Source organism: Solanum stenotomum, chromosome 2, assembly GCF_019186545.1.
Source record: "Solanum stenotomum isolate F172 chromosome 2, ASM1918654v1, whole genome shotgun sequence".
Classification (NCBI taxonomy): Eukaryota; Viridiplantae; Streptophyta; class Magnoliopsida; order Solanales; family Solanaceae; genus Solanum; species Solanum stenotomum.
In genome coordinates this window covers 69,992,977-70,014,586 of record NC_064283.1, presented here as the reverse complement: position 1 = coordinate 70,014,586, position 21,610 = coordinate 69,992,977, and the positions used below count along the sequence as shown (strand labels likewise).

Genomic DNA, 21,610 nt, shown 5'->3' with positions numbered 1-21,610 from the left:
AATAATAATAATAATAATAATAATAATAATAATAATAATAAGAATAAGAATAATAATAATAAAGTTATGATGTTGAGGCACCAACAAATTGCAGTTATGTGCTTTTTGTAATACTTTATTTCTCTTGATTTTTGGAATAAAGTTATTGATGGTACGTCAAATAAAAGTGCCCTTACCATTTCCCAATCGGCGTTTGTTTGATTTTTTTCTAAAAAAATATATAATTTTTTTAATAAACAAATTTTAAAATTATTGTTAATTAACTAACTATTGTGTTGTCTGATTTGAAAATTTTGGTGCACCCATTTATGTTTTTAAAAAAATATTACTTCTCCAAATTCGAACATCATTCACTAAAAAATCTAATTTGTATTACGAAAATATTTAGAATAATTTTGAAGAATTTGATAAGAAACAACAAAGTTTAAATAATTTTTTAAAATCAGACACTTAAAATCAGTAAAGAAAATAGAATCAGAAACATATCAAAATAGTATACAAAATATTTTTGTCAAAGAAGAAAATCGAGCCACTGACTGGACAGTGTGTCCTTAAGGAAATTATTTTCCTCAAATACTCGAGGTCAAAGGTATATCACCTAGGCAACAAAGAAGTGGAAGCAATAAAAGCAAAAAGAAGACACATGAAAGGAGTTTGTTGCAAAAATAGATCGAACTTTCTGCCGACCTAGGGTTCTGGTGGCTCCTATATAGGCAGCAGTTGCGCAGATATCATGGCTGCTACGGCCACTGGACGGCCTCCTTTCGAGGCAGTCCAACCCATCCACCACCCCCAAACCACCATATACGCCACCCTTTTCAAGTTCAATACTATAAATCCTAAACAATCTTCCATAATTAACTTCAAAACAATCTTAAAATCAATCGAAATAATTCATGGAGAACCTACTATCACGTTTTCAATGGAGGAAAGGCAAGACTTTATGATCGAAGAGGGATTACACATCTTGGTACCAAGGGCAATTGTTTAATTGGCTTACTTTCTCCAAGACAAATTTTGTTGAGGTTTGATCAATATGAAGATTATGTACTAGCTTTATCTCACTCAGTTAATTGTCTTCTCTACAATGGTGAGAAGCACCAATGTAGGGTTTTTCCATGGTCCATTGGATATAACCCTAAGGAGGAAACGACGTTAGCTGTGGTTTGAATTTCTTTACTGAACTTATCTCTAGATTTGTTTGCAAAGAAGTCTCTATTGTCTATAGCATCAGCAGTTGGGAAACCAATAGCTATAAATAAAGCTATTCAAATCAAGTCAAGACCTAGCACAGCTAGGGTCATGGTTATACTTGATCTAATGGAAAAGCTTCCAATTCGTATAAGGTTGTAGTTTGTGGATGAAAAATCTGGTAAGTTGATCGAGGTTTTTCAGGAGATTGTATATGATAATCTACCTTTGTATTGCAATTATTGTAAGCACCAAGGTCATGATGACGATAGTTGTCATTTGATTTCGAAAAGAAATCAAAATAACAAACAAATTGATGATGCCATTGAAGGAACTTTAAAAGGTACTACCGATAGTGAGGCGATGAGAGAGAAATATTAAATGAAAAAAGAAAGACTGTAGATGTCGATCAAAATAAAGCTATTTCTTTAGATCGACAATTGGTTGCTTCCACTTCTGAGCAAAATCGTGTAGACTCAATGGATGTTGATACAAGTAATATTGGTGTTCAAACAACTACCGAAAACAAAGGTGATTGCAATAACCAACAGGCTGCTACTAATGAGGTGCAATCAAAAGAAGTTGGGCTGAAATTGATGGCTAATGCAACTAAAAACGCAGGGGGAACACCAAGAGTTGGGGTTGATGTGCCACGAGTTGATTCAGGGCATTGATAGATTCAGTACAAAAACTAATGGATACATGTTGAAGATGCTGAAAATTCTGGGCAGCATGTTTTGCAAGGTGAAAACGAGAATCCAACTAAAAGCTGGACACTGGTTGACACAAAAATTCAACTAGTAGTGAGATCCTTTCCCCTACTAGTCAAAATAATTCTCCATCTAGTAAAAAGGGTCCGACTGAGAATTTTCATGACAGTGAGAAGATGCAAGATACTAGTAATGCCTCAAGAGACCTATGTTCGAATAACTTTGATGCTTTATTGAAGACTACTGGAAAGCAAGTAAGGTTAACAGAGAATGACAACGATTTGATCCAAGAAAAACAAGTCTCACCACTTGCTTTAAATAGCAAATTAAGTCCAAAAGCTCCCGTATTTGTGCCTAAATGTGTGCTTGCAAAGAAGAATGAGTCAAGGGCCTTAGTGTTAAATACAATTGATTTGGGTGAGGATTCTCTTGATGAAGATGGAGTGGATTTGGGTGAGACTATATGCTGGACATTTGCTTTGATAGAGTGGCTAGGGAAGGGGATATATCACCTAGGCAACAAAGAAGTGGAAGCAACAAAAGCAAAAAGAAGGCACATGGAAGGCAACATAGTTGGGACGGTAAAATAACTGAGGAGTTTGTTCCAAGGCACCTACCGATGCGACAGGCAAAGCAAAACCATTTGACAGTATCAATAGGTTCAACTAGATCCAATAAATCCATTAAGAAGGTATGAATCATCAAGTGTTGTTGGATAGGTTTGAAGACGAAGACGAGAAAATACTTCAAGTTACTTTTGATGGGCAATCAATCTTTTTTAATTCATGCTTTTGTAATAGAAAGTTTGAGGCTGGTAACTCAACTTTCTTCTTGATTGACATATTTTTACATTATTTAAGCATCCTCATTTGTAATATCATCATGGAGTGTATTACAAACTCTGTGATGATCAGAAAATACGTAGTTCTCTCTAGCTCTTATTTTCTTCATACTTGTTAGGTAGCAGAAGTTAGGTACTTCATTAGGATTAGTAAGGTAAGGCCTATCCCCCCTTGCTTGTACTTGTCCCTATTGATATTTTTTATGCTTAATAAAAGACCACTAGACACTGTCTAGTGATAAATTTGCTTTAAAAAAAAGGTATAAATCCTCCCAAGATAGAACATGTTACTTACTGATGTATCGATATCTAAAATCATGGTGTTAGCGAATCACTCAACGAAAAGTACACTAGTTGGACCATTTAGAAACTTTAATTTGGACTATTTACAAATTAAACATGATGTCCTGTTGATAGTTCAGGCAAGAAGTTTTCTAACCTTTTACAAACTTCTTTTTTTACAGAGGAATCATCTACTATATGCTATTGTTCAGAATGTTGGATTCTCTATCCCATCATTTTTAACTTTCTCTATATATGTGGAGATGATGCTTTGTTCACCACACTAATTTGTTGTATAATCACTAAAACAATAGGATATTCTTCAAAGTTTGAGGCGTGTATAGGAGCAAAGTTTAAACAATGTTAGATTCTCAACAAATTGAGTATTAATAAAGGGAAAATCAAATGTCGATTTTTCTTGAAACTAGCAAGGGTGAATTCAGCAATTTTCTTGAGCTTGCCGATAACTTCAAGAAATGACGTTGGACAACACAAGCAAAGCAAAGCAATCAAATCTGCAAAAGAAAAAAGAGAAGCTGTGTAAGCTAGCTACATTGTAGACAAAACAAGCAAATGAAAAACTACAGAGGTCTAAACACTACACTAACCTCTTCTTCTTCACCTGAGTTGTCATACACATATTTTGCATGGACATCAAGTCTATCCTCTCCTGTGAAAGCTGCTACATCTGTCTTAATCTCAATAGCTGAATCAACAACCTCGCAGAAAATATTACTTAAATGAATGGACTTTAAAGTGTCTATATCCCTAAAGGCACAAGGGATCTCCCTAAGCTTGTAGCAATATTCTAATTTCTAGTGTTAATTCCTCAAGCTTTGGAAAGGTTTCCGTATCAACTTCCCATTCTGAAAGACCGATAAATCGCAAAGATAAAGTCTTAAGACTTTGATAGATGTCCTCACTTGCGTCCCACTTGTCCTCCATGAAAGTAGGCTCCATAAACTCCAGGAATTCAAGCTGAGGCAATGCCGCGATTGCTGACAACAAAGCAGGTCTCAGGGGAGTACGATACAACCGCAACTCTTTCAATCTGGTAGGGAAGTGATGATCAATGTCGTTATCATCGCTCCAGGCATTACTGTAGTCTGCAATGAGTGATTCAAGTTTATTAAGGACACCAAACTTGGAAAACCAATTGCCGTGTGTAGCAAGATCCTTCGGTTCCATGACTGTGCAATTAAGGTGCTGAAGATTTGGGAACTTCTTCAGAGCATCATTCGTGCCTTCGGAATATGAGATATCAACTTGGGATAAAGTTGTCAACTTTGAATTCTCAGCGTCCAATATTCTACTTGGGTCCCCGTCCTCTTCGTCTTCAAAGAAAGAACTCATGTTAATGCTCATATGTTTCAGCAGTTCCAATATTCTGGGCAGTAGTACCACACTCGATTTATCCGATCTCATCAACAAAGTTTCCAGATTCTGGAGGTTCAACCATGATAGTGGGAGAGCTTTTACTTCAGTCCGAATCTTTAAGAACCTCAAATGAAATAGTGAGCCTATTTCATCCGTTAAAGAATCTCCCAGAATAATGTTACTCAGTTGCAACACTCTAACAAGTCCAAATGGTCTTGTGTGACAGATATACCTGGAGTTAAACTCTGAACCTCTCACTTTCTTGAATACATTTTCAGACACCTCCATGATCTACCAATGTATTGTTCTAAATTGCTTCTCCCCCTCATGACTCACTTCAAGATTCTTCAGCAAGTATTCCGACATCTCACACATTTCTATCCTATCCTAAGGCCAACAAAACAACTACTCAATATCTCTATCCTCGCTACCAAATGACACTTGATAGAGTAACACAATTCTGTTTTGATCTTTGGAATTGATATTATAAACAATATTTGTCCTGATGGTTATTATTACAAGAATTATGACATCTCTCAATGCTCTTCCAAGATCACTTCTCTACTCATCGACTTAATCCCTCTTGAGCTGGAGGTTCTACACATTTCTACTTCTAAGCTAATGAAAGAATCAAGGTCAAAAGAACTAGAAGGGTTTGTTAAGCAAATCATAAGAGCTTCGCCAAGGATTCTTCAAAATCATCTGATTCATCTCCAAGGACGCATGGAAGGTGCAGTAGCTGTCAATAACGCTCAACCTCAAAGCATTTATGTCATGATGGAGTTCCTATTGATCTTTGTAACAGATATACCAAAGCGCTTTATCAATCGTGCCAAATTCAACAATATGTTGGCTCATGTTGGATTACTTACAAGGAAGATATCTATTCTCATGGAGGAGAGCTCTGAGAATAATATCAATGAAGCAGACTTTTCAGCTAGTCCAGACTTGTTGAAAGAAATTGAACAAATGAAGGGAGATATCAGGCAGATTTTTTTGAAAGCCCCAGAATCATCTCAACTTCGCTTTCCTATGGATGATGGTTTCCTTTTCATGAATCTTCTACTGAGACATTTAAATGATTTTCTCATTTCCAATGTCTATTCAGTTTCTCTCATAAAGAAAGAAATTAGGATGGTGAAACAAAGCCTCGATTTCCTAAGATCATCTTTCGGGAAAGTCAGGCAAACATTGGATGACACTAGTGGAGTAGTTAAAGATTGTTGGGTACGTGCTTTAGATGTGGCAAATGAGGCAGAACATGTCATTAATTGCATTCTTGTTAGAGATAAAGCTCTCTCCCATTTAATCTTCTCACTTCCGAGGGTCACTGATAAGATCAAGCTTATTGTGGCTGAAGTGACCAGTTTACAGCTGGAGGATAGGAAAGTGGATGACCCCCTTGATGAAAAGTCTTCCGACGAGCCATGTGAGTCAACCTCATATCATCTTTTGTTGAGGTAACAGTAGGTCATGAGGAAGACGAAGCCTGGGTCAAGGAGAAGCTCCTAGATGAACATGAATCCGAGCTTGATGTCATTTCAATTGTCGGAATTCCAGGACTCTGTAAAACTACTCTGGCCAACAAAGTGCATAAGAATACATTAGTTGCTAGTCATTTCAATGTCCGTGCTTGGTGCACTGTTTCACAAAAGTATAACAAGTCAAAGGTGCTGCGGGAGATTCTTCAGCAAGTAACTGTCTCGGAAAAAAAAGAAAGTGAGGATGACCTTGCTAAAAAACAACGAAGAGTAGTAGAAAGTGAGGAAGACCTTGCTGAAAAGCTACGAAGAGCACTACTCAATAAAAGGTACCTTATCGTCTTGGATGATATGTGGGATATTGAAACAGGGGAGATGTTAATAGCATGTTTTCCAAAGGTTAAGAGAGGAAATAGAATTATCTTAACTAGCCGAAGTAGTAAGGTAGGTTTGCAAGTTAAATGTAACAAGAGGAACTTTGTATTAAAGATGAACTAGTTGCAGGTCACAAGAGGGACCTGTTCCTCTTCTTCTGGGAATAACAAGAAGCAAAACAAAGGAAAAAGGAAGAAAAGGGAGGTTCCAGATCTATTCTAAGCAACTAAAAGAAAAGCAAGTTCATCCCTGCCTTCTTTAGTGAAATCTGCCACTACTTATACTACTCTAGTAGCTATTACTCATGCTTTTTTTCTATCAGAGTATGTTTCCCTTTTGCATCTGGGACCACGTAGTGGTCCAGGTATTGTGGCACTCGTTTGTACCTGGTACTACGCCTGTTGTTGTCCAACTTGTCCTGTGGAGTCATTACATTGCCGCCCTCATGGAGAAGAACCTTGTCCTCAAGGTTCAAGTGAGGAAACTGCTGCAAGAGGGTATATGAGTCTTCCCAAGTTGCATCTTCAATAGGCAAACCTTCCATGCAGACCCTTTCTCCATCTAATAATCTTCAACTATCTCCCTCACAATCACCCATCGTTAATCCTCAAACTCATCATATGGTCACTCGTTCTAAAATAGGATTGCTCAAGCCGCGCGTCCTTCCTTCCTTAACAGCTTCCACATGTTCCATTTTATCCGAACCTACTTCCTTTTCTCAAGCTTGTAAAGACTCTCGTTGGATGCAGGCAATGAGTTCTGAATTTGATGCTCTTGTCCACAACAAAACTTGGACCTTGGTGCCTCCTCCTCCAAATGCAAATATTGTTGGCAACAAATGGGTGTTTCAGATCAAGTTTTGTGCAAATGGTTCTATTGAAAGATTTAAAGCTCGTTTAGTGGCTCAAGGTTTTTCGCAGCAGCCCGGGGTGGACTATTTTGAGACTTTTGCTCCTGTCGTTAAGCCTAGCACAGTGCGTTTGGTCTTATCTTTGGCTCTTCAAAAAAATTGGTATATGCACCAACTTGATGTGTCAAATGCATTCTTGCATGGTGAGTTATCTGAGACTGTTTATATGCATCAACCTAAGGGCTTTGAATATCCAGATTATCCCAATTATGTGTGCAAGTTGCAGCGTGCTCTTTATGGTCTTAAACAATCTCCAAGGGCTTGGTTCCATTGTCTTGCTCGTTTCTTCTAGGATTTAAGCAATGTGTTTCAGATCAAAGCATGTTCATTTTTCACTCGGGGGCTGATTGCATTATTCTTTTAATCTATGTGGATGATATAGCAGTTTTTGGCTCTTCTAAGTCCTTAGTATCCAAGTTCATCTCTTCAATGAGTTCCGAATTCTGTATGAAGGACTTGGGACAGCTTGACTACTTCCTTGGCATTGAATTGAAACGCAACTCTTTGGGACTTCTTTTACTTCAACATCGTTATACTACTTCACTTCTTCATCGCTTCAGATTAGAGAAGTGTAAACCAGTGCTAACTCCACTTCACAGTAAGTTGGATTGGAATTCTACTTCTTCTCCTTTGCTTGAAGATCCTTCTATTTATCGTCAAATGGTTGGGAGTCTACAATATTTGTGTTTTACTAGGCCGGACATTCAATTTGCTGTCAACCTTGCTTCTCAGTTTCTTCACCAACCGCGACAATTGCATCTTCAAGCAGTAAAACGCATTTTTCGATATCTCGCTGGCACAATTGATTGGGGCTTACAGTTGTATAAGAATTCTTCCTTGTCGCTTACTGTTTTCTCTGACTCTGATTGGGCTGGTTGTTCAGCCACTAGACGATCCACAACTGGCTTTTGTATTTTTCTTGGCTCTAATCTTATCTCTTGGTCTGCTAAGAAACAACCTACTGTTGCACGCTCAAGTACCGAAGCAGAGTACCGAGCTCTTGCTGTTGCCACTGCTGAAGCTACTTGGCTCCAATATATTCTTTGAGATCTTGGTGTTTTTCTTACTTCTCCGGTATCTGCTAAATGTGACAATATTGGAGCCATTCATCTAGATCACAATCCAGTTTTTCACTCCCGTTCAAAACATGTTGCTCTGGACTATCATTTTGTTCGTGAAAAGATTAGTCATGGTGATTTAGTGGTTTCCCATGTCCATACATCTGAGCAACTTGCTGATTTGTTTACCAAAGTATTGGCCTCTTCACGTTTTCGTGATTTAACTGCCAATCTTCACGTTCACTCTTCCCGTTCAGATTGAGGGAAGGTGTTAGAGTTGATCTCTATGTATTGTAGTTGTAATAGGATTGTAATTGTGATTATTCTATATTATAAATATAAGTCAGGCGGGTGAGCAAACACACGCTTTACTCATTAATTTCTGCCTTTCATCTGTGCACGATTTTTGTTCAGTAAAATCCAGAAAGGAAAAGTTCTTCAAGTTAATCAATTCAGGTGCTCCATTTCATGCTTCGGATTTCCTACACCATCGTCTAATCATTCATACTGACGACGGTCAATTCCACAAAAAATGTGTTTTGTTCAATTCTAATAAGTCGTCAGCTGGTAGTAAGCATCTCATATCATTGAATATTTTGTCTCCTGTGATGGTGTCTAAATAATCATTCCCCAATCTCAAGTAACTTTGGATTAAAGTTATCCAAAGTCGAATTCCCAAACAGGACAAATGTTCTTAGGAATCTCACTTCCATTCTTATCATTTCAATGTCATCCAGTTTTGAACCAATTAATTCATTCTTTATTCGATCTAAGCCATTCAAGAAATCATCCATAAGATTCCTAATTCTTCTTCTATCTTTCTCATATGACGGCTGTTAAAAAAAAAACAGAGATAAAATGTCATTCATGAATGAAATAACTCTATTGTATTCTGCAGCTTAATGTTCTTGTTGGTTAAAGAAAAGTATTTGAAAAAAATGTCACATTGATTCAAAGATTCATCAATCAATCTAAATTTGTATTTGGGAAATGAAATTAATAATCAAGATAAAATTATTTTCCATTTAGGGAACATAACAAAATTAGCATTCAACATAATCATACTTAATTACTAGCATGTAAAAGTATAAGTAGACATACATACCATATAGTTTTCCATTTATCTCCAACCTCGAAATGGCCTTCAATTTCACATGCACTTTAATAACGATAAAAATTAGAAAAACAAGTAAAAGGAACGGCAAGAAGCAAGACTTAAAAGAATCATATATCATATCATATATATTATTATAAGTGGGAAGCTCCAAAGTGAAAAGTTGAATTACCATTTTGCCCTTTTACTAAATTAAAATTTGATTAATTATTTTATTAAATACAAATATTTTAATTACATTATGGTAGAATTTAAGTCCTTAAGCCCTTTTAATAATGTAAATTATTATTTTCTTGATAAATGGGCACATTGATATTGCTTTTAATCATAATCATAATTCTCATAATAGAAGAATTTGAAAAATTATGATTGATAAAACAATGTATATATCATCATCATATCATCATATATTATTAAAAGTGAGAAGCTCCAAAATGCAAAATTGGATTATCATTTTACTCCTAAACTAAATTAAAATATTATGAATTATCTAATTAATTATATATCAATAGTAGATGAATATCTTGTATTAAATTAGTCAAATAAATTAAATATAGGAATACTGGTGAATGATATTAGGTGACTGATGAATTTCTTCGTGGATGATGATTACAGAAAAGCCAACAGTTTATTGATAAATACAAAATAATGGTTCGTATCCTTTAAGAAAAAAAAAAGCATCATTTAACATTAATTTACAATATATCAACTATATTTCTAGGAGTTTAAGTACTTAATATGGCATTTATGTGAAGATTTTATAACATCTAAAATTATACTTTAAAATATTCGTTTTAACAACTTATTTCAATATGACATGGAAATATATGAATCAAAATTTTCTTCTAAAATAAAATGTTATTTTAATTATGTAAAAATTATGTTTATGATATTTTTTCGCCAGTTATTAAAAGTGGGAAGAACTCAAGTTAAAAGTTGGATTATCATTTTATCCTTTGTTAAAAAAATATTTTATCTTTTTTTAAAAAAAATAAAAATAATAGACTCTTCTTTGCTGGCACGATGCTTCAATTGCCTTCAGTTATAATTGATGAAAACCAATTATACTCCCAACAATTAAGTATGGATTTGATGAGGTTTTTTTTTGGTTAAAATATCTTTAATAATTTGATTCTCTTCAACTTCTTAGCTTTAATAATTTCATTCTCTTCAACTTCTTAGCTTTAGTAATTTGATTCTCTTCAACTTCCCTTACCTAAGGCCCCTTATTTAAAGTCACATAGAAGAGCATTGAATTTGCAAATCTCATTTGAACATTTTACTCCAATATATGCCAAATTCTCTCCGATTAAGAACTATTTTCTCAATTTTCTTTTATAATTTCTCTTTCTTTATTTTTACTTTTTTGGTTACTTTACAGTATTCTAGGTACAGAAGAAAAAAAATACCATTGTCTTTTAAGAACTGTTAGGGATAGTACCATTAGTGTTGCATTTGGATCAAAGACATCATCAGATGTGATAATATTGATAGATAGAGAATGAATGTTTGGAAAGTTTCTATAGATTTTTATCACTATGTATGGATTAGAATAAAATAAAGATATATACTCTTTTATATACTGATAGTTTTTATATTTTAGTTTTTATTTTAATTGACGTAGATGAAGGATACATATCTCCCGAAGATGTTTAAAAGTGTTCCAAGAATTCAAATTTTGGTATTATTTCATCTAAATTGGTTCCTTTGTAAGTGATTTTTATGTTTATTCTTAAAAATTTCTTTTTATGTTTTCAAATTGAATATGGGATCTACGTGTAAAGTGAGTAATGAGAGATTATTGAGGATATGTTATATCGACATATTCATACCATTATATGTTATATTATCTTAATTAGCTTTACAAATGTAACATTCAACTGTTATGGATTTTATTTAATGAATATGATGTAAATGATAATGTTAATATTGTTAATTTCAACATTTTCTATATAATATTTCAATAATATGGGATAAATGTGCAACGCAAGTTCCTAAGGACTAGTATTACTAAAAATGGGAGCAAAAAAAGTTAAAAGTTGAAATATCGAAATAATCATACGAAGTTGAGTTACTACTTACTACAATAATATCATTAAAATTAGAAATAAGTTTTTTCTATAAAATCTAAAATCTAAATTATTCAACATTAAAATAAAAAATAAGTTTTTTTTTTTAATAAAATCTAAATTATTCATTTATAACAACGTACAAAACTGGCATAGGGTCTAGAGTTATGGGGTTGAGAATGGTGTATCTGCAAGAGTGGGTTTACACAATTAGCGCATAATTTCATTTACAAATCTGATTTTATTTACTTTTATTAGTAAATATATTTTTTCTCATTTTTAAGAAACGTTATTTCTTTTTATAAAAAAAATGTCCATTAAATTTTTTGACCAACCAAACATAAGAAATTTGAAAAGGAAGAAGGTAAGAGGGTCAGAGACCTATGTTGACACCAGGAAATAAATTCTTTCAACTACTATTGATGTTTAAATTATCAGATCATCCAACACATATATACATTTTATAATTATTAAGTCAAAAATATAATTTTTATGTAATCCTCACAAATAAAAACAAAAAGGGGATATTACTTTATTTGCCTTTGAAAATATTTCTATCAAATCACTAAATACATGTTAAATGAATTAGAAAGAGAAAACTAGAAAAAATATTTACCTTTTTCTTTAATTTACTTCCAAGGTGATAATCTCAAAGCTGCTAGAACCATGAAAAATAACAAGGAAATTATGTGATTTCTGAGAGAGCTAACAATAAAACTTAAAAGCTAATGAAGACTAGCTTGAATATATGGCCATACAACAACACAAAATGAAAAAATTGATCCCTTTATCTTTATTAGTAGGCTCAAATAGTCCTTTAAGTATCAAAAAACATTTTTTTGGTCCTTTAAGCAAACGAATTAGCAATAGATGAATTCAATAGCCAAATAATAAAATTCGACGTTAATCCTATTCAGTGACGAATTATCAAAAATATTTGTTAGTTATGAGTAATTTAATGATAAAGTGCGTGCCTAATTTTATTTTATTTTTGTATCGGATATTTTCCAAACTCTAAATGTTAAATTTAATTGGAACGGTGAAAGATAAAAAAAAATTATTTAATTGGATCTCACATTTGAAAAGTATATATTTTGTAGTTTATGTTACTTTTTGGTCTTATTTCAAAAGTCTAGTGCAATTTTTTAAGGTGGAAATTCTGTTTTTTTGTTTGTCTATTTCGTGCTCGATACAGTTTATTATGTTGCGGGTTTTAAAATTTTTTTAAAAAAAAATCTAATGTTTCTAGTGAAATTTTTTGGATAGAAGAAAATTGTCTTTTTCATATCTCTTATTCATAAAAGTAAATATCTCTTATAAAACAACCATAACAAAATTTCAAAAAAAATTTAAGTATATAAAACCACTTCCCCAATACAATGTGCTAATTCCTCAGTATTTATAAAAGATGAATTATGTTAAGATTCCATTAATTTTATCATTTTAAATATCAAATAACCAAGAATAAAATAATGGTATCAACAGCTGGATGAAGTTAACAGTTGCATTATATTAGAGTACGAATTATTCATCGCTTTATGCAACTATTTAATATCAATTTCTTCCGTTGACTATTGATTATTTTGGCTTTATCATATTTTTTGAAAGACTAATGGAATTGAGGTCTCGTTTTATAATTTTTAAATACCAACTCACCATGAGAAAAACTATATAAAATTATTTCGATAGTTTGATGCAGTTCACACTTCAAAGTTGTATTATATATTAATAGGATAATGCACAAATATCTCTTAGACTATGATCAAAATTTTGAAATAACGTAAGGAAGAAGAAATGTTATGCATTCAAGTGACACATTTTTTGATAAGACACAAATATCCCTAGACTAAAATCGAAATTGCAAAGACACATCTATTAAAAAGTGAAGTTTCAATTGGTTTATCAAAGTCTAGATCTGAAATAGACTAGTTTTTTAATACATTTTTATACTCTATGCCAGGTAAGGCTATTCAAAATCGAACTGAAACCGATAATTTGAATAAAAAAAAGATTTTGATTTGTCGGTAATTGATTATTGATTTAACGGCGGTTTGATAACAATTTTAATTTTTTTTTATCGGGTTATCGATTCTTAACGGTTTGAGGTTTTCTCTTAACAGGTTAATTAAATGTTAACCCGATAGTAAATTAATAAATTATATTTATATCATTCAGTATATAAACTTCTTGACTTAGGATTTAGTTTCATATTTTTATTTCTGACAGTCTCAAACATTTGGTTATTCTACAATGTGTTAATGTTGTTTTTGAGCAAAGATATAATCTATTAACTCATGTGCATGATTTATTTGGTATGTCACCATGTTTCTAAGTGATTTAAAGTCATTGATTTTGTGTCAAATCTTATCGATTTAAGCACAGAGTGACTAAAGAATAATTCTGTCAAAAATATTTTAATCAAATTGGCCACCTTGCCAAGAATCTCTCCGTTAAATAAAGGACCCGGTAACAAAAAATATTTATTTATTTGAACATAATTTAAATATTTGTGTTGGATCATGAAAATTTTAAATTTAATTATATTTTAAATTTGAAAATAGTGTTTTTCAATTTATTCATCACTTTTGAAATAGTATTTAAGTATATTTAAGTATGAGCATTATTCCTAATATTATGTCCAAGAACAAATATAATGAAATATAACTCCATCTTTCACTCGATTCCACAAAATTTAGATAAAGAAAATATTTAAAATCTATTACGAATCCACAAAATTTAGATAAAGAAAATATTTAAAATCTATTATTAAATGCCTCTTAAATTACCCCGGAAATATCAACTGACAAATGCTTATCCATTTGCAAATATATTTATAATTTCGAGTAGAAAAAAAATTGTTTTAATAATTCAAAATAGTAGTAAACTTAAACTAATAAATTTCAATTCTAGACTTTTATTAGACTAGCTAGTTGAACGTTCACATTAAGGCCGGTATGTGATTTGCAAATTATACAAATTTGTCTTAGGTCTACCAAAGGAAATATTAATTGTCATAATCGGTTGACCATTTAAATTTAATTGTAATGTAAAAATAAATGAGAATTCATATGATTATATATTAAAGAAATAAAAAATTCTTCAAAAGGTCTTGTCTTACTTCTTGTAAAAACAAATATTATATCAGTTAAGATTGGTATTGTATGAAAGAGTTATAAGTCTTACTTTTATTGATGTACAATTGTCTTTGTTTTATACATAATAGAGTGCACTACATGAAAGGAAATAGAGAACTAGTAAGGGAAATATCCACAAATAAGGAAAGCTAATAATATACATTAAGAGGGAGATATCTCTACACCAAATAAGTAGATAGCATTGAAGAGGAGGTTCTGCAGAATAGAAATATTGAATATTCCTGATATTGTATCCCTTGAAGTTTTGAAATGTATGAAAAAGTGGATATAAACATGTCCATGTGAATCGTTCACTATTTTATGATTTTAATAAATTCAATTCAGCTATATTATGGTGACATGTGCTTGTTATCAACTTGCAATTTGATTTCTGAAAATGTTGTATGACGTCAATTATACAATTTTTTGTCTGAAATCAATAATTTGTTCTTCGAATTCTAACAATTAAATTGTTAGAATGGGTAAAAATACCACATTGGTTGGGGAATGGAATGATGTTCTGCTTATATGGACTTGGGAAATCCTCCCATCATGAGCTAGCTTTCGTGGTTGAGTTAGGCCTAGGTGTCATCTTTATATGGTATCAGAGTCAGGTCTATCCCGTTTGGGCTCCCGATCCACACTCCAGTTGAGCTTGTGCGTGAAGGGGGGGGGGGGGGGGGGGGNNNNGGGGGGGGGGGGGAGGTGTTAGAGTGGGTAAAAGTTCCACATTGGTTGTGGGAATGAACTAGTGATCTGCTTATATGGAGCATGGACAATCCTTCCTCACAAGCTAACTTTTGAGATTCAGTTAAGTTCAGGTGTCATATCTTTACATAAACACATGATTCAACACTCAAATAAGCTCATAATCAAAACATAATTTTATATTCATAAAAACAAACCTCAATTATCAATCACAACAAATCTAACAAACTCACTTTACAAACAAATAAAAAAAAAATCCTTTAATTGTTTAGCAGCAATAACGGCAATAAAATAATTGTTGTTATATTATATTTAGCGACGATAAAAAATATGCGTCTTTATAACCAACACTCTATATAAGTATCACCGAAAGCTTTAGCGACTATGAATACAACAAAATATTTTTTCTTTTGCTACCTTGAATAGTAATTCTCAATTGTTTTCAAGCTCTCCAACAATACCCATTTATTTTCTAGTTTTTCGACCAATTTGAACCTCTTTCCAACAACACTTAATTTGTTTTCTAGTAACCTTTCTATCCATATGAACTTAATTATTCAAATGTTAGCTGTCATTGGATTATTAAATTGTTACTGTTGCTCCTAGTTGTAAGCTGGTTGTGTATTATATTAAGAATTAAGAGATAATACTAAAAGACTTACTTAATTTAATTCAGAGTCAACTTAAGTTAATATATTCCACATCTTTATATACACACAACTATGGCAATAACATAGAAATTGTCATCTCTAATTACTACTACTATTCTTCTTCATCAACTTAATTCTCAGAAATGGATCCGTTTACGGCCGCTGCCTTAACCACGGCGGTGACAGCCACCGTGAGCCTTCTGGTGGAGAACTTGTCGCATCTTATAAGTTATAATTGGAAGTTGTATACAGGATTGAAGAAATCATGCGAAGATTTGTTTGATGAAGTGAAGCGACTAAATGCATTCTTAATCGATAACGCGAATCAGAGAAGTAATAGTACGCAATGGGATGTACTAGTCGATAAAATTCGACGTACAGTATATAAAGCAGAGGATGTTGTTGATAAATTATTGATTCAGGGCAAGCTAGACCAAGAGAGTAATATAGCTAAAAAAATGTTTCACAAAACTTACAAAAACAGGAATTTTACTGAGGAAATCAATGAAATACTTGAAGAGGTGAGGAAAATCCTTGATGAAAATCAAAATTTGTTTGAGGCCAACCCAACGATTGATAATCAGGCTGAAACAGTTGTCCAGGAGGAACAGGTTCGTTTATGAAATCTCCAAATCTTAATTTACGTATTTTTTTTTTAACTTTAGAGGATTATAACAATTTTGATAAAATTAGGGATGAAATCATTGAAAAATTTTGGTATGTATAAAGGACTTTATTTATTTTTGTGGTGAATTTTTCGTATGTAGTGATTTAATTTGTGAAATGATTTTTCAATTCATTTTCTTTGATATTTTTAATTATATTTAAATCATCATGTTATTATTTTATCAATTTTTTTATTTATTGATTTATTTATGTATAATATTGATTGAAAATTTGAATATGTACATTTTGATTTGATTAAAATAAAATTATAATTAAAGTTTTTGTATTATATATTTGAATAGTTTCTCTCTATAAAATAATTTTAATATTAAAAACATATTGATACTAGCCCTTTTTCGTAATTTTGCTCTCAAAAGCATTTTTTTTAATTTTTTTTTTAGCCAAACACAATTTGTTTATCACAAGCACTTTTCAAATGAATTTGCCAAACAAAAATTGCTTTTTTTGAAAAACAATTTTCAGAAAAGCTATTTTTAAAAAACGTTTATAAAAATAAGCAGATTGTAATAACAATGTCAAACATGCTCTAATTATTAAGTGCCTTGGTTTTCTTATTTTACAATCACTTAATGTGGCTGAATAGGTCCGAATGAGTAAGATCTATCACAAAGTCAATATCATTTAGATGTCTATTTAAGAATTTTTACAAAGACGACATTTCACTATTACTCCATCTACTTTCACCCACCACCCCCAACTACTACCACCTATAATCCACAATCACCATCCTCAATCCAACCACAAACACAAGTACCGTCAATCACCAAATTGCTCGTCATTACCATTAACCATCATTTGCAACCATCACCACCAATCCTTATTACATTCACTAATCATTGTCGATAATTGCCACCATTAGTCAACATTATATATCGCCGACCACCATCATCATTCAACACCACAATTAACTGTCAGTACCATTCCACTATTAATTATCAACCGCCACCAACAATAACCACGGTTAATCAGTATTGTCAATCACTTTACCATAAAGATATTATCCACAACCACTATTATCAGTCAACACCATCCAAGACCGACACACGTGATTACTATCTTTAGTCATTACCACCACCAATTGTCATATACAATTGCATATTTTCTTATAGTGAAAGATGGGGATTGAAAATATGAAGAATAAATAGACATTGCATAGGATAAGGGGACATATTTTTCATAGTTGAAGGGGACATTGAAAATTAACTTTCACACATGAATTGGCACATGATCATAGCTTATTTGGTACCTGTCTAGAATGTAGATGGAGTAATTTCTTGTTATGATACAATCAAGACAAGTACTCTTAATAACTTGTTTGTCCATCTTAAAGGGTTCGTCATTGGAAAATCACGAAGTGGTTGGATTTGATAAGGAAGCAACAGAAGTGATCAATCGTCTGGTTGAAGGAGCAGAGTGTCTAGATGTTATCCCGGTTGTAGGAATGCCGGGACTTGGTAAAACCACACTGGCAAGAAAAATCTATAATGATCCTAAGATTTCGCGAGAATTTTTCAGTTGTATTTGGGTTTTCATTGGACAATCAACGTGTGTAAAAAGGGATATCCTTTTTAATATTCTGAAAGGGTTCACAAATTCCTTTGATGAATTCAAAAACATAAATGAGGCAGACATAACTCAGGAAATACGTAAGCGTGTGGCTAATGGAGGTAAATGTCTCATTGTCTTGGATGATGTGTGGGATTCAAATGTTGTAGATTTTGTCAAGACAGTTTTCCCTGATAATAAAAAGGCCCACAGGATCATGATGACCACTCGACACGAAGACATTGCTAGATCTGTCAATAAATATCCCCACAATCTGAAATTTCTGGATGGAGTTGAAAGTTTCCAGCTGCTAGAAAAGAGAGCTTTTGGCGTTAGCCGTTGTCCTGTTGAGTTAGTAGAACATGGAGAAGCCATTGTAGCAAAATGCAGTGGAGTACCACTTACAATTGTGGTAATTGCAGGAGCTTTAAGAGGTCGTACGAGTGAAATTGATTGGAGAGTAGTTAGGGAAAATGTGGGGAAACACCTTATACAAGAAGACAAACTTCAGAGATGTGTGAATGTTGTGAGACTGAGTTACAATCATTTGCCTCATGAAAAAAAGGCTTGCTTCTTGTATTTTGGTGCCTTTCCTCAAGGATTTGATATCCCCGCTTGGAAATTGATTCGACTCTGGATTGCTGAGGGACTCATAATGTCCAAGTTGTCGGGCAACGAAATTGAAGAGATAGCAGAGTATTATCTCAATGACTTTGCCAACAGAAACTTAGTGATGGTGATGGGAAAGACGTCTAATGATCGAATAAAAACATGTCGTGTTCACGATATGTTACATGAGTTTTGCGTTGAAGAGGCTACTAGATTGGCTCTTTTCAAACAAGTATGTCTCACATCTGATCAAGACATACAAAACTCAATTACTTGTCGTCGAGTGTCTATTCAATCATCTGTTCCTCAAAATTTCATCTCAAAAAAGACAGTTGAAGAACATGTTAGGTCATTGTTATGTTTTTCCTCAAAACAAAAACAAGTTGACTTTTCTAATATCGACGTCAAATTCATCCCTAACGCATTTCCACTTATGAGAGTCTTAGACATTGAATCTCTCAAGTTTAGTATTCCCAGGGAATTTTACCAGCTATTGCATTTGAGGTATATTGCTATCTCAGGTGATTTCAAGGAACTTCCTAAACTCTTCACTTCTTTCTGTAATGCACAAACTCTTATTCTGAATACTTCCAAGCCCACCCTTGATATAAAAGCTGACATATGGAACATGCCACGTTTACGCCATCTGCGCACCAACAAACCTGCAATCTTGCCACCCCCTACTGCCTCATCAACAAGTAGTAGTATAACTTCTTGTTTGTTGCAAACTCTATCTCTGGTTACACCAGAAAGCTGCAAGGGAAATATTCTTTCAAAGGCTGGTAATGTCAAAAAATTGAGTATTGAAGGTAATTTAACGCCTTTCCTTGAAACTAGCAAGGGTGAATTTTTCAGCAATTTTCAAGTGCTAAAGCTCCTGGAAAGTTTAACACTGCTAAATGATGATAAGAGTAATAAAGCTCTTCACCTTCCGTCAGCATTCTCCGAATGTTTACCAAATTTGAAGAAGTTAACTCTATCAAAAACAAGGTTTGACTGGAACCAGGCATATAGATTGGGGCAGGTAAACAATCTCCAGGTCCTAAAATTGAAAGAAAATGCTTTCACGGGGCCGTCTTGGAGGATGGAGCCGGGAGGTTTCAAGAAACTTCAGGTCTTGTGGATTGAAATGGCAGATTTCATGTCGTGGGAGGCATCAAACTGTCCCTTCCCAAGACTTAGGAGCCTTGTCTTGATCTCCTGCCTTAACCTTAAGGCTGTGCCACTTGAGCTTGCCGATTTGGATTACCTTCAAGAGATGAAGCTGGAAAACACAAGCAAAGCAAGCGAATCTGCAAGAGAAATAGAACGGGAGAAAAAGAAGAAGCAAGCTGATCCAGAAAGTGGCAAATTCAAGCTCACTATTCCCTACTGAAGCTGATTTCAATGACACAAAGTGTAGTTGTTATGAGGTTAGTCCAATTCTCTCCATCTCGTATCATTAAATATCGAATAAGACATTTTTCAATAAGATTGCATCTATCCCTATAGTCTCTATACGCAGAATTAGTAGGTAGCAGTGTGTTGTCTTGTTTTCCGTTCATATCAGTAGTCATAGTATTGCTCCTATAGTTTCTTATCCTTCGATTTTTGTTACTATATGTTGTCCCTTATACCTCGATTATAGTAATGTTTGTTGTAGTTTCTGATATGTTACTATCTACTGTTTTTGTTATTATCTATTGTTTCTTGTACTTCCTTCATTTCTCTTTGGGACTCCTTTGAACTGTTTTTCCTTGAGCCAAAGGTCTATCAGAAACAACCTCACTTACTTTGAGGTAAGGTTCCTCCCCAGACTCTATTTTGTAGGACTACACTGAGTATGTTGTTGCATTGTGGGTTTTGCACTTTGCTGAAACATTAAATTGGGCAACTTTACTCTGTTATACTACTAATACAGAATTTAGGTGACTTATATCAAACATAGATTATATTCAATTATTTTCGTGTTCGTCACATTCCTCATCTAATTTTCTCTTACTTATTTTCCTCTTTTGCAGGAGAGTATCGACGCATGATGATGCATTTGCAGTCTCAGTTCATCTGATTACTAGTTCCAATAAAGAAACTTGTTACAAGTATTGTTTGTTGATTCAAACATTGTCAAGTTTGAAATCATTTCCCTGGATGGTTCTGGAGATGTTTTAAATTAATGTTTTGAGTGTTTTCTTTCATGTAAACTGTTTTGAACAAGTATTTTTTGTGTTTTCTTTCGGTATTGAATAATTTGTTTAATCTGTAGTTAATATTTGGATATCTATGTATTGTTCAAAGACATGTTATTTATTAGTTATGAATCTTATTTCGTGTGTAATCTCTCTGATATATGTCCCAATTGGCCTGAATCTGATGAAGAACACTGACCAAATGTATTGTCCAGGCAACAACTCTACCACTATTACTATGGACGGTTTGATGACACTGTGTACGAACATGGCGTACTATCAACAAGGATTGTGATGGAGTAGTACGTACTTCTTAATTAATCTTTAATCAAAGGGATACAGAGTAGGGAATGTTTTACCCCAATGTGAGTAGGGGTGGAGCTACCTTATAGTAGGGGTTCATCCGAACCTCCTTCGACGGAAATTATACTATTTATACATGATTAATATAATTTTTAATGTATATATAGTAAATGTCGAACCCCCTTCGATTAGCTCCTATGTCTACTTCTTCAGATTTTGAACCCCTTGATGAAATTATCTTGATGTCAACAGAAAAACTGCTTTCTCCCACAATTAAAATAATTATTGAGACTAATAAGATGATGAGCTCGCACTGGCATTACAAACCACAGGGTTAAAATAGGAAGAAGTTAAAAGGTTGGTATAAAATCAATTACTCTAATCAAAGTCTACAATTGATT

The 21,610-nt window shown here is 33.3% G+C and overlaps 2 protein-coding genes across 3 annotated transcripts in view; both read left to right on the top strand.

Annotated features, from left to right (window-relative positions):
• LOC125856358 (putative late blight resistance protein homolog R1A-3) overlaps nt 1–21,610 on the top strand; it is a 410,366-nt gene that overhangs the window by 130,661 nt on the left and 258,095 nt on the right. The gene's annotated exons all lie outside the window — the stretch shown is intronic.
• The window catches only part of LOC125856360 (putative late blight resistance protein homolog R1B-16), a 190,711-nt gene continuing 185,072 nt past the window's right edge, over nt 15,972–21,610 (top strand). The window contains exons 1-2 of one of the 2 annotated variants that reach the window (XM_049535891.1): nt 15,972–16,511; nt 17,918–18,882. In XM_049535891.1, the coding sequence (XP_049391848.1) occupies nt 16,044–16,511; nt 17,918–18,882 (1,433 nt within the window). In that variant the 5' untranslated portion in view covers nt 15,972–16,043. Of the gene's footprint in view, nt 16,512–17,917; nt 20,154–21,610 lie in introns of both variants that reach the window. The other variant, XM_049535892.1, reaches the window with a different exon arrangement.